Source organism: Amblyomma mixtum, chromosome 9, assembly GCF_055824585.1.
Source record: "Amblyomma mixtum isolate Tamu chromosome 9, ASM5582458v1, whole genome shotgun sequence".
In the NCBI taxonomy this organism is placed as follows: domain Eukaryota; kingdom Metazoa; phylum Arthropoda; class Arachnida; order Ixodida; family Ixodidae; genus Amblyomma; species Amblyomma mixtum.
This window is the reverse complement of record NC_143020.1, coordinates 18,709,549-18,721,669: the sequence shown is the minus strand read 5'-3', so window position 1 is coordinate 18,721,669 and position 12,121 is coordinate 18,709,549. Positions and strand designations below refer to the sequence as shown.

Genomic DNA, 12,121 nt, shown 5'->3' with positions numbered 1-12,121 from the left:
TGAAGCTGGAAGAGTGGGGCTCATTGGCACTGATTTTAAATTGTCTTTCAAGGTATTTATTGCAAATGTGCAGTCTTTCGGAAATATGAGCACTTCATTAGCGGCACTTCTTAGTGAATTGATTAGCCGATTTGACAGGCTGAGCCACCAGGCGAACTGCGAGGAGCTGGGGTAGGTGTTGCAGTGCCCCAGATGGCGCAGCCTGTCAAAGCTGCTGCTCCGCTCGCTCAGAGTAAAATTCTCCGAGCAGACGACTGCATTTTCTCGCCGATTCCGGACAATTGAGGCAAGTTGCAATGTTTAGCTTCTAATCGAAAAATTGGCTGTGGCTTAGCTAAGGTTAAGCCTGGATATCTCGAAGCGAAAAGCTGCGGCAAGGTGGAGGAGGAGCCGCGGGTGTAGTGAATACGGTGCTGTCTTAGAAGGTTGCTTTAGAGACATGTACTGTGGCGTGCATAACTCTCGGGTGTGCACCAAGATAGGAGAGACAGGCATTTCCTTTCCTTAAAACAAATTTTTATTTCATTTCATTTTCCTTAAGGCCCTTACGGCGCGGTTCAAGGTATCCACCGAGATATGAGAGAGACAGGCGTCGTTTCCTTTCCTTAAAACCAATTTTCTTTTCATCTTCCTTCCCTTACGGCGCAGTTCGGGTGTCCACCGTGATGTCACACAGTTCGCGCATGCGTACCTGTGGCTTTTTCTGACAACGGGGCCCGCGCTAGCCTCGGTGTTGACTAGCCTAGTGAAGCTTTTCGCTTCAAAAGGCAGGCTATGATGAGCTAGCCTGCTGTATGTGCTTGAGCCGAAATAGACCAGTGGTTTGGGCAGGATAATTTTGTACGACCTGGACAGATAAATACGGAACGGCATGCTTATATATACACATAGCTAAACTAAAAAATCGAAAACTAAGATTTTTAAAACTGTCATCTTTCTTTCATATAAATTTTATGTTGTGACTGGTCACAAGTTTGGCTTTATTATAGGCCGAGGCCCGAATTCATTCCATGAGGAATTCTCGGATTAACTGCTCTCACCATTTCATTAACATCTTTTCACATAAGCCCTCTTCCTAGGTCTAGAGAAAGCATGTCGCAGCATATTCATCGTCATCACCAGCCTGTCCTGTGCCACCTGCGGTCACCTCAACCCAGCACACTTCGCAATCACATCCACCCGCATAACTTTCTGCCACCCCCTGGTAAGCTTGCCTTCCCTTGAAATCCAGTCTGTTACCCCTGAGTACCATGGTTACCTCGTCCTCCCATTGCATGCCTTGACCAAGCCCATTTCTTCCGCTTGATATGGACTAGGATGTGATTAACGCGTGTTTTATTCCTTACTTTGCCCTCTTCCTGACTCTTAACTTTACACCTATCACTTTTCTTTCCACAGCTGGCTGTGCTGCCCTTAGCTTACGTTTAACTCTTTTTGTTAGCCTCCACGCTTCTGCACTATATAGCAGTACCGATAACATCGAGCGGCAACCGTCCCATTCATATACTTCTATAAAGCTAGCTGTTGGGTGAGTTGGTGACGACGGTCCATAGTTATAGCGCGAAACACAGAACAACGAAGGATGATAGAACACAGCGCTATTTTTATATCACATGCAAAAGGGCCCTTTGTACCAGCAATGAAGTTCAATAGAGCAAGCTGCTGGGCGATTTGTTGATGATTTTCCATCGTTACACAGTGCTACGTTCTGTCGTCCTCTCTTGTTTTGTCTCCCGCAATGTAAATATGGCATATACTTTTAGTTAACCGAATCTGCGGTCACTCCTTGCCCTAAGTAACCGTATTTTCATAACACTTACAACATCCCGCTACCAATTGTAAGCTGCTGTTTCCTTCTGAGACGGTTGAACATTATTTGGGTTATCTGCATGTTAATTTTTAGACCCACTGTTCTGATCTGCCTGCTTAACTCACTGATCACGATTTGCACTTCATCTCTTGAGTGGCTCAGCAAGGCAAACTCTTCAGCGAATCAAAGAGTACTAAGGTATTGTCCATTAACTGTTATCAGCGATTGATCCAAGTCCAGGCCTCTGAAAAACTTGTGTAAACAGGCGGCGAATATCATTGGTGAGATCGTGCGTCTCGGCCTGACGCCCTTCCCTCATGGAATTGCATTGTTGACTTTATGGAGGACAATAGTAGCTGAAGGAGCTAGACACCGCAGCGCACACGGGACAGAGAAAGAAGACGACACAGGGCGGTACTTGCAACTAAAATTTTATTTGAAACTTCATGGCTTTATAAAGACCGAGGCACGTGTGATCTTACAATCGGGTAAAAAAGGATGAATGAAAAGCAACAGATAACAACACCTAACTGACAACAATGCACAGGAAAGATATGTGAGTCCCAATGTACAGAAATCAGACTTTAAAACATTATGCAATGCTCATCATGCGAGTCACAATCTACATATACCAGAAGTGTTAAAAACCGTCGACCGCATGTGGAAGCATGAAAACCACAAGACAAAGGAAGAAAAAGAACGTCAAAAGGAAGCCACCCAACCTGTTACCTGTCAAGGAAACCCAGTTCTTTTTGGAGGATGGAAACCGAAGGCGAACTAACGCATTCATCCGGTTGCGAGCGCAAGATGGCAATGGCCTCTACAATCTCTCTCTCAAGCTGCCCCTTCCTTCTTCCAACAATCTGGGTCTGGCTGAACTGAGGGCAACAACCCCGACACCTGCGGCAATGAACAGGCAGATTCGAACCCCCCGCCTCCCCCAAGGAACACGCATGTTCTCTCAAGCGATCATTTAAGCACCTACCGGTTTGTCCAATATAAAAACGCCCACAACTGAGGGGGATCTTGTAGATTACCCCTGTTGCACATGCGACACGCTTATTTTCTTCCAAATGTTTCTTGCCGCAAGTTCCTCGAATCGAGTCCCCTTTTCCCACTAGATTGCATAATCTAGAGAGCTTACAGGGTGCCGAAAATACAATGTCGATGCCATATTTGCCTGAAATCTTTTTGAGATTATGTGAAACCCTGTGCAGTTACAGAAAGAGGAAGCTGGCAGGCCCAAGTCAGCAAGTTCCTTAAAACACATTTGGGACAACTAAAGCCTGAGGATCCTTTCAAGATAGCTGGGTCTGACACCTTGGTTGCAGCATTGAATTCTGGTGTTCCAAGTGCCAACTGTGCGTTGTCCGTCGACGTGGAAGAGTTGTTTTACTCGATTCCGCACGATGAACTTTTCAGTGCAGTAAGAGAACTGATTGACGTTACCGGCGTGGTTGGATTCCAGGATACCTGTGGTGTGTCTCCTGATTCTTTTATGGAGCTGCTCGCTTTTTATCTTGATTCTACTTTTGTTTCCTTTGGCGAGAAATTGTATGTGCAGAAAAAAGGAATTTGTATAGGTTCCAGTGTCGCGCCAGTGCTGTGTGAAATATTTCTTGCGCGTCTATGTCGAGTGCTCGAGCTCAAGCTAACCCAACCTTTCATAGCAAAGATCATCAGATATGTAGACGACTTTTTAATTATTTTGAAACTTTCTTCTCATGACTCTTTGACAGAAGTAGCTGGCAAGATCTTAAGTGTATTCTCAAACTGTTCACAATTTCTTAAATTCACTCTAGAATTTCCACAAAACGGATCTATTCAGTTCCTGGATTTAAAGTTATCTTTTAACAGAAGTGATCATGTGTGCTGGGCCTTCCAACCTAGGTCAAAGAAAGCATTGCTGCCTTTTGATTCCTCCCACTCCAAGGTGGTAAAGCGGGGTATTGCCTCCTCCTGTTTTAGATCCGCAGTTTTAAAATCATGCACTCATATGTTGAAGTCCAGTTTTTCCCTTCAAGTAGAGCGGCTGGAAAAGGCAGGGTACCCGAGGTTTCTGTTAACTGCGGTTGCTGAAACATTGGCCAATAAGCTCAGTAAAAAGAAAAAAGTTGCTTCCCAAGAACCAGCCGGCCAGAAAAAAGTGGAAGTCATTCCCTATCTGCACAGGGTTTCACATAATCTCAAAAATATTTCAGGCAAATATGGCATCGACATTGTATTTTCGGCACCCTGTAAGCTCTCTAGATTATGCAATCTAGTGGGAAAAGGGGACTCGATTCGAGGAACTTGCGGCAAGAAACATTTGGAAGAAAATAAGCGTGTCGCATGTGCAACAGGGGTAATCTACAAGATCCCCCTCAGTTGTGGGCGTTTTTATATTGGACAAACCGGTAGGTGCTTAAATGATCGCTTGAGAGAACATGCGCGTTCCTTGCGGGAGGCGGGGGGTTCGAATCTGCCTGTTCATTGCCGCAAGTGTCGGGGTTGTTGCCCTCAGTTCAGCCAGACCCAGATTGTTGGAAGAAGGAAGGGGCAGCTTGAGAGAGAGATTGTAGAGGCCATTGCCATCTTGCGCTCGCAACCGGATGAATGCGTTAGTTCGCCTTCGGTTTCCATCCTCCAAAAAGAACTGGGTTTCCTTGACAGGTAACAGGTTGGGTGGTTTCCTTTTGACGTTCTTTTTCTTCCTTTGTCTTGTGGTTTTCATGCTTCCACATGCGGTCGACGGTTTTTAACACTTCTGGTATATGTAGATTGTGACTCGCATGATGAGCATTGCATAACGTTTTAAAGTCTGATTTCTGTACATTGTGACTCGCATATCTTTCCTGTGCATTGTTGTCAGTTAGGTGTTGTTATCTGTTGCTTTTCATTCATCCTTTTTTACCCGATTGCAAGATCACACGTGCCTCTGTCTTTATAAAGCCATGAAGTTTCAAATAAAATTTTAGTTGCAAGTACCGCCCTGTGTCGTCTTCTTTCTCTGTCCCGTGTCCGCTGCGGTGTCTAGCTCCTTCATGTCTCGCCAACCGGCCTACACATCTACCCTCCTAAACATTAGTAGCTGTGTAGTCGGTATACATATCTTTCAGTAATTTCACATAAGTCTTCTGCACCTTGGATTCGCGTTGTCTGCGTGACTGCTGGAGATTCCACTGAGTCAGAAGCTTTCTAGTAATCAATAAAAACTCTGTATAGGGGTTGCTTACATTCTGCTTAATTCTCCATCACCTGATTGATAGTGTGAATACTGTTTATTGTCGAGTACAATTGATTAAAGCCTGCCTGATCATTTGGTTGAATGAAGTCTAAGGTTATCCGCACTACTTAAGTGATTACCTTAGTAAATCATTTAAAGGCAACGGGCAGTAGTCTGATCGGTCTGTAATTTTTCGAGCCCTTGACATCTCGTTTCTTATGGATTACGTTGACGTCAGCAATCTTACAAGCTTGTGGTATACTCGAGATAACAAGGCACTACGTGTACAGGGTGGCTGAGATTTCTCTAGCGAAATCTTCCTTTTGTTGTTTAAAAGATCTGCTGCTACCTGACGCTCAGCAGCTGCTTTCGCCCTTTTCACTACTCCTAAAACTTTCTTTACTTCCTTTTTTGTTACTGGCCCCAGTGCTGTGCTCTACTGCCTCTCTCCTTAAAGTCCTCATTTCAATGGCTATTGTATAGAAATGTACAGAGCGGCTACATTAACTATCCTATCCATATGTCTAATGACATGGCCCTCGTTGTCTCATAACGGCTATGTCATGTTTTTGCCTACGCGTAGTTTCCTGCAGGTTCACCGCTTTTAGGCTACGTCCTTTTTTTGGGCATGCTAGATTCTCTCCATAATAAACTTCCATATGTCGGCTACCTTGTGCTTAATGATTACTTTTATAGCTTTGCCTGTTATATTTTGTCTCTGGGGTTAGACGCCTTCATGAATTGGCTTTTCTTAATAAGTCATTTGCGACGCCGTTATTCGAAACCCGGTCCTTTTGCGCAAGAGGTGTATGCGGTACCACTGTGCCATCGCTCCTATTACAAAGTTGCAGGTCCTATTACAAAGTTCAGAGAACTACATGAGAAATGAACATCATATGGTCGCTTCGATGATAAGGGGGTTTTCAGTTATAAGTTACCGCTGAATGTCGGTGTACTTGGGGAGTTAATTTTGTCGCAGTGTTGCGTAACATTCTCATTAATGACTTGGCTATGGCAATTTCTGAGCGTTCGGTGTTCCACTATGCTGACGATACTGTGTTACTACAGCTTGTTACCTCTTTATTCTAAAACGGCCACGGCCATGCCGGAAAAGGACACCTAAAATGCAGTGCGTTGGCTCACTGATACGAAATTGCTGTCAGTGCCTAAAAACATAACTTCCGATTTTCGCTGTCCGCTAAAACATATTGTAATTAACATGCCTCTCTGCTTACAGAAGTTAGACTCGGTTTCTCATACATGTACACCTTCTGAATAAGCGAATTAGTTAAATATGAAGGAGTTTCTTTCGACAGCAACCTATCTTGGCAAACACCGAGTACTTTTTGTTTGCTCAGAACTGAAGTGGCATAGGTGTTGTTCACCATCAAATATGTTGTGCGAATACCAGTAAAGAAAATGATTGTGCACGTTTTTGCACAGAGTGTGTTGAGATACGGTATTACTGTCTGATGATTCTGTTAGGATCATTGGAAGTGCTGAGCAGAGAGAAGTATAAACATAGTAAAGCGGGAACAATAAAAGCCCCATGAGAAAAAAACCACAGCGTCCGGTAGTGCGTGCCATAGAAATTGCTGCTCCGTCTCCAGAGTATAACATAATCAAACTAAGTGTCGTCATGAATGCGCGAAACGAGAGCGAGGGGTTGCCAGACGCGATTTAAGTGAAACCATCGCGTGCCACCCTTATACACGCGAACGAGCGAGCAAACGAGGGTTAAATGAGGCGGCGCAGCTGTGGTGTCATGCAATTAAAAGAAGACAAGAAATCAGCAGGATGAGAAAATAAACAATATTATGAGAATGCAATGACACATATTAAGCTGCATAACAAGCATTAATGAATCGTGCTCTGCGTACTGTAATTAAGTGTCTCCGAAAAGTTTTCCTAAATATGTTTGCTACAGTTCTTCAGGTAACACTTGCTTCAATTCTATTCCACCAGCTGCGGCTTTCGAATTCTTCGTGACTGGAACTGATGTAATTAAACATTTCTGGAAATCCGAGCTTAAACACGAAACTATATTCACGCGGGAACTTAGAAAGCAGCTTTGTTATGTTGTGCATCGTTCAGCCATAGCGTGGTGCGGTTAGGAGCTGTGGGTATAATGTGGCTGTGGGATGTTTTTCAAAATGTTACCGAAAGACATTTTTTCATGACTTTTAAAGGGAACGTGAAACACTTTTTGAAGGACGAATAGTTAAATGCAGTTACCATTTAGAAATTTTGTTTGCCGTCTTTTTGTTTAGCTTTTTCATTCCTGTTTTTCTATGCACGCTTACCAATTTTTATCGTGGCGTTCTCTATTTCTTGATTTTTTCTTTACTGCACAATTCCACGAATCACTGCGTTTTTGAGTTGTCATGTGTATTAATAGTATAAGCCACGGCCGAGCAAGCCAAATGAAAACATTAGACCAGCCTGTTAGTGTGGCGCTTGTTTGTGGTAAGGTGGCACACCACCGTTATTTTAACAAAATAAAGTTAAGCTATACACCATTTTACGAGGAGCGGGCAGGGGAGGGAGCAACACTCTCAAACACGTGCGCTGCGCGACACCCCACTGTTGCCGTCCTCTCCTGGGCTGATAACCCGGCGCGCGTAGCGACATCCGGCCGCTTAGCCACCGGTCAAGCCCGTGTTTCCGTCTGTACAACAAAAGCAGCAATGTTGTACGGAACGCCAACGTCCTCTAGGCATCACTGTTTTATTGCCGGTAGCGACATTTGTCAACGAAAGTAGACAAAAAAACGCCCCCAGTATGTACGCGCAGCATGCTATGCGAAGGAAAGGTCTGAGCGCGTCTGCGACGTCTATTTCTTCACCGCTTTCTCGCCGGTCTCGAGTTGCATTGGCAGTGGACGTAGTTGAACAAAAAATACCTGCGCGAACAACAAGCTTACGCATCAGCGCACTTTGTGAATGAAATGCATACAGAAACAAACTCACTGCCAGTGCTTAATATCGGGCGCGGAACGAAGCGCTGAGCCTGGCTTGCCAAAACTATACTCTGCGTATAATTTTAAGAGATGAAGCTTTTTGAAGTTCTTGGCAAAGCTGTTTTAATTCAACAGTACACGATGCAAGGACAGCACAAATTTCCCACAACTTCGTTTTGCCACCCCACATGATCGCCAATGTCGGTAGCGTGTGGGCATCGCCACCTGAAAAAAAAAAAAAAACATGTCGTTAGTACCAAAATAGTAATTTAATTTTCAGAGCATGGCATGAATGGAAGCGGCGACGGGAAATTTTACCCAACTGCAAAGTGAGCAAAAATGCAGCTACGGCAACGTAAGAAAAACAAAACACGGTATGCACGTGACGGTAAACTCTGTCATGCATTGTACTAATTTATTCGACTGAAATCAAATAGAATGTACAGTAAAAAAGTCCACTATGCGTAACCGTACCAGAGATACAACAAACGCAACGACTTGAGCAGTGCCCCTACCCGATTGAGATCGGAATTCTCAACACAGGTGCGGCGATTCAGCCTGTCGGTAAGCGGTAATAGCGTTCCATTAGTGTACCAACCTATCAGACAGTACAACTGCACATTTTCTGGTATTTGAAAACCAGCGAGTACTGGCGGGAGCGCAGTAGGCGAAAAGGCTAATTGCTTTCAGTGATCTGGCTTGTATCGCTGGTAGTACGAACAGTCCACCGCGCGCGAGCGACAGGGGGGAAAAAACTTTCAGTTTCATTGCGCGTTTCTCCACAAACAAACATTACAGTGATCAGACGTGGACTCGTCCCGGTGCTGTACTCGATGTTGTTTCCGTAATGTTCAGTTTGTGAGCGGGGTACTCTGTCGCAAGCTCTGAATCTAAATTGTCACACTCACCATGGCCAAGCAGACAACGAAAGCGTTCATAAGAAACTCCTTCACGAAAAACTAGATATTCAATTGCTCTCCGCGATCTTTAGTTTGAACACATTTTTCTTTCGTTTTTCCAGCATGCAACATCATACCACATTCGCCCTAAAGGCAACCGGCAGAAACTACACGCGTGAACTGCGAGCATGGCACTCACCGATGCTGATCGCTCCGTCGAGGAATGGCCGCCTGCTCCCGGTTGGTTGTTTCAGTCGCTAATAGCATAGCACACACGTGGATGAACACGAGGCGAACCCCCACGCACAATTTCTAGGCTTGGAAGGAATAAAACGGGCGAATGACACTTCCAGAGACCACACACTGCTTCGTCTGCAGCCCATGGGCTGAAAATTATCAGCCCACGATGGCGTCGGCGGTAGGCGGCGCTCGAGTAAAACAAACATGGCGGCACCCAGGTATCGAAACTAAAATCATGTATATATTGAATACATATCTAGTTTCGTGACCTTTATGATGCACTATAATTAATATATAAATTAGTGGATAAGAGGTTCTTAGTGATGCACACCGCCTATTAAAGACGGCATGGTCATGCCACCTCTAATCGGCGGCATGCAAAATTTGAGCTCTCTAGTGTTAAGGGTTCTCTTGAGAAAACTGGGACACATGCGTCCCATTGCCTTGTGAACGCATTTAAAAAATTGGTCTTATGTGTCCCATTTAACAATGAAAGACAGCCGGTTCAGAAAAGAAGTGTTTTTGTTATCTGATGCTAACTTAGTGTAGGTCTATAAATGAGCGAGCATACAAAACCTACTTCCTATGACAAAATAGCCAAGACTTGTTCATGATATATCCATTCACTCTCGGCATTCGAACAACAGACATGAACACGCCTGAAGCAGGCTGAATTGGGTTCTGAAAACGCAGGAAGCAAACTGCACAAAGAGGCAAAAGAGGCACTCCACAGATTTCGCATTTGAATGGTGAATGAATGGGCGCCATTTAGGCTAATGAACCATTAGGTTTTCGCCCATGAGTTTTGAGAAATCTTAAGATTCGTAGAGGCGCTACTTCCTCTATATTCCACTATTTTCTCACCTGGGGACTGGGACGGGAAGTTGAGGAACCATATGCCAGAGTCGGCAAGTATTGCTGGCACCAGAAGAATGGGCCTTCCACGTGTGGCACCTTGTGTCGACGTGGTTCCGTTGTCCTGGGTTTTCGCACCCACCCTGTCCACTTCTAGTACGTAGCCGTCGTCCGTAGTGGCCGTGAGTGTCTCGCAGGAGTAGCCGAAGTCTTGCACCAATTCACACTGCGAGATTGAAAGAGAGCTTGTGACTTGAAAAAGTGCACTCTATCGGATTTTTTATGCTGCCCATGACAGATTATACCATGAATAACTGTTCAAGTTAGATTTCGGTAATAGAAATTGATTTGAGGCAGAATAATAACAGTCGTGCAGCACGTCAGAAAAAAATGTGAATCTTTTAAGCTATTAAGGTAGTATGAAAATTAGAATAATTCACTTTACAAGTACTATAGTTGAACGCCTGGTTCCGATAAGAGATTTGCAGCTGCGGGGCAGTAACAGCCATATGAGGCTTTAAAGTTTCGCAAATGCGATTGTTCTCGCCACTGCGGCGCTGTAGAGAATGTTCATCTTGCGCGTCATTCGAATGTCACGCTGCTTTGAGCGCACACGGGCATGCCTTTACTACTCGTATCTTGGGGGCGCAAGTATATTGACCTTTTATATCGCCCCACGAGAGGTGCGGTTGAGTTTAATAAGCGTGTATGCATCAATGCGTGCACACTTATTATGCCTTCAGAAGGTCAGCATCAAAGAGAGGAGAGGCATATAGAAAAATGTCACTGCAAAGTAATACACGCACGCATGCAGACAAAAACGTATGGACACACGTGTCCATACTTGGACTGTTGTGTTGTAGCAAGGACGGCTACACAGTCTCCCTCCTTTCGGAACAGCATCCAATGTTTCAGTGGTCACTCCAGCCAGGGGCCGACGTTGTTGAAACAAATAGTTTTGATTCGCAATTCACCCTTGCGTCTGCAGGCATCGTAATGCGATGACAAGCGAGAAGGGCAGAGTTGGGGACGGACTGACAGCCTCGATTCTTTCAGAGGTGTTGGGGAACTGACTGTTTTGGTTGTGCAGGCGGTATCTAAAGGCGCGGACAGTTTGATAAGCAACGCAACAACTGCACTGGGCAGATTTACAAAAATATATTACTCTGCATGCACTCACATTTTTTTTTGTGGGCCGTGGAATTTACTGTCATGTAGTGGTTTTGTCGTGTAGTGCAGTGGTTTTTCGTGTAGTCGTCTAGTGGTTTTTCGGTGTAGGGGTTTTTCCGTTCTTTGGATCTACTAATGTTGATAATCGAGTTTTTTTGTGAGAGTATTTTGCGACTCTTGTTTTTCGACCAAAAGTTCATTAGAGAGGCGGCGCTTTCGTGCTCTGTTTCCTAACTGCGCCGATGTTCTTGTTGCAGCCCTGCAATTTTATCCAACAAGCTCGCCCAGCTAATAACCTGATCGTAGCCAGAGAGCCTGGGGAGTCCGAGTCGTATGGTTTGACAACGATGACAAATGACCCATGCTTGTACAGTCTGAAGAGGAAAAGACAAGCTTTTCTCATAACGAGTGAAGACTGATGCCAAGTTATGATGGCCTTCGATGAGCACAGTCGACAGCAGCCGGGCCTTAAAAAAATGTTACTAGAAATTTCACGATCTCGACGTAAAGGCAGAAAAGGCCAGCAACAATGTGATAGCTAGGCTTTGAATTTTATAATCACATGGTTAACTGATTCAGATTGAAGACAATGGTATAAATCTAAAGGAAAAACACTGCGGACACGAGATTTCTGCAAAATAAACGGCAGGAGGCCCCATTAGGACGCCAGTTTGAGTTTCTATAGGCGTGATGTTTTTTGTCTCGCAATCGGTTTGTGTAAATGCTAGGCCGGAACTTGAGTAAATGCTTAGATGATGCTGCGAAATGCTCACTTACAGTAGTGCTCCCACGGGCTGGCTTGTATTCAAATTAATATTTACAGTAGCTGCCAGTCCCACTGGAGGGGCTAGCACTCTCCCCATTGCATCACGCTCGCATACAACACTACGCTGGCAGTGAGGCTAACGCTTGTTGCAGGTAACATATGCGCATGCTTGAAAGGGTTCAAACTAAAAGGGGGCTTTATTCGCAAAGTTGTGTGC

At 44.7% G+C, this 12,121-nt stretch overlaps 1 protein-coding gene across 1 annotated transcript in view; it reads right to left on the bottom strand.

Moving 5' to 3' along the window:
* Positions 1–12,121, bottom strand: part of LOC149328424 (lipase lipl-1-like) — a 37,615-nt gene that overhangs the window by 24,398 nt on the left and 1,096 nt on the right. The window contains exon 2 of the mRNA XM_089558996.1: positions 9,978–10,220. Coding sequence (XP_089415122.1) covers positions 9,978–10,220 — 243 coding nt within the window. The remainder of the gene's footprint in view (positions 1–9,977; positions 10,221–12,121) is intronic.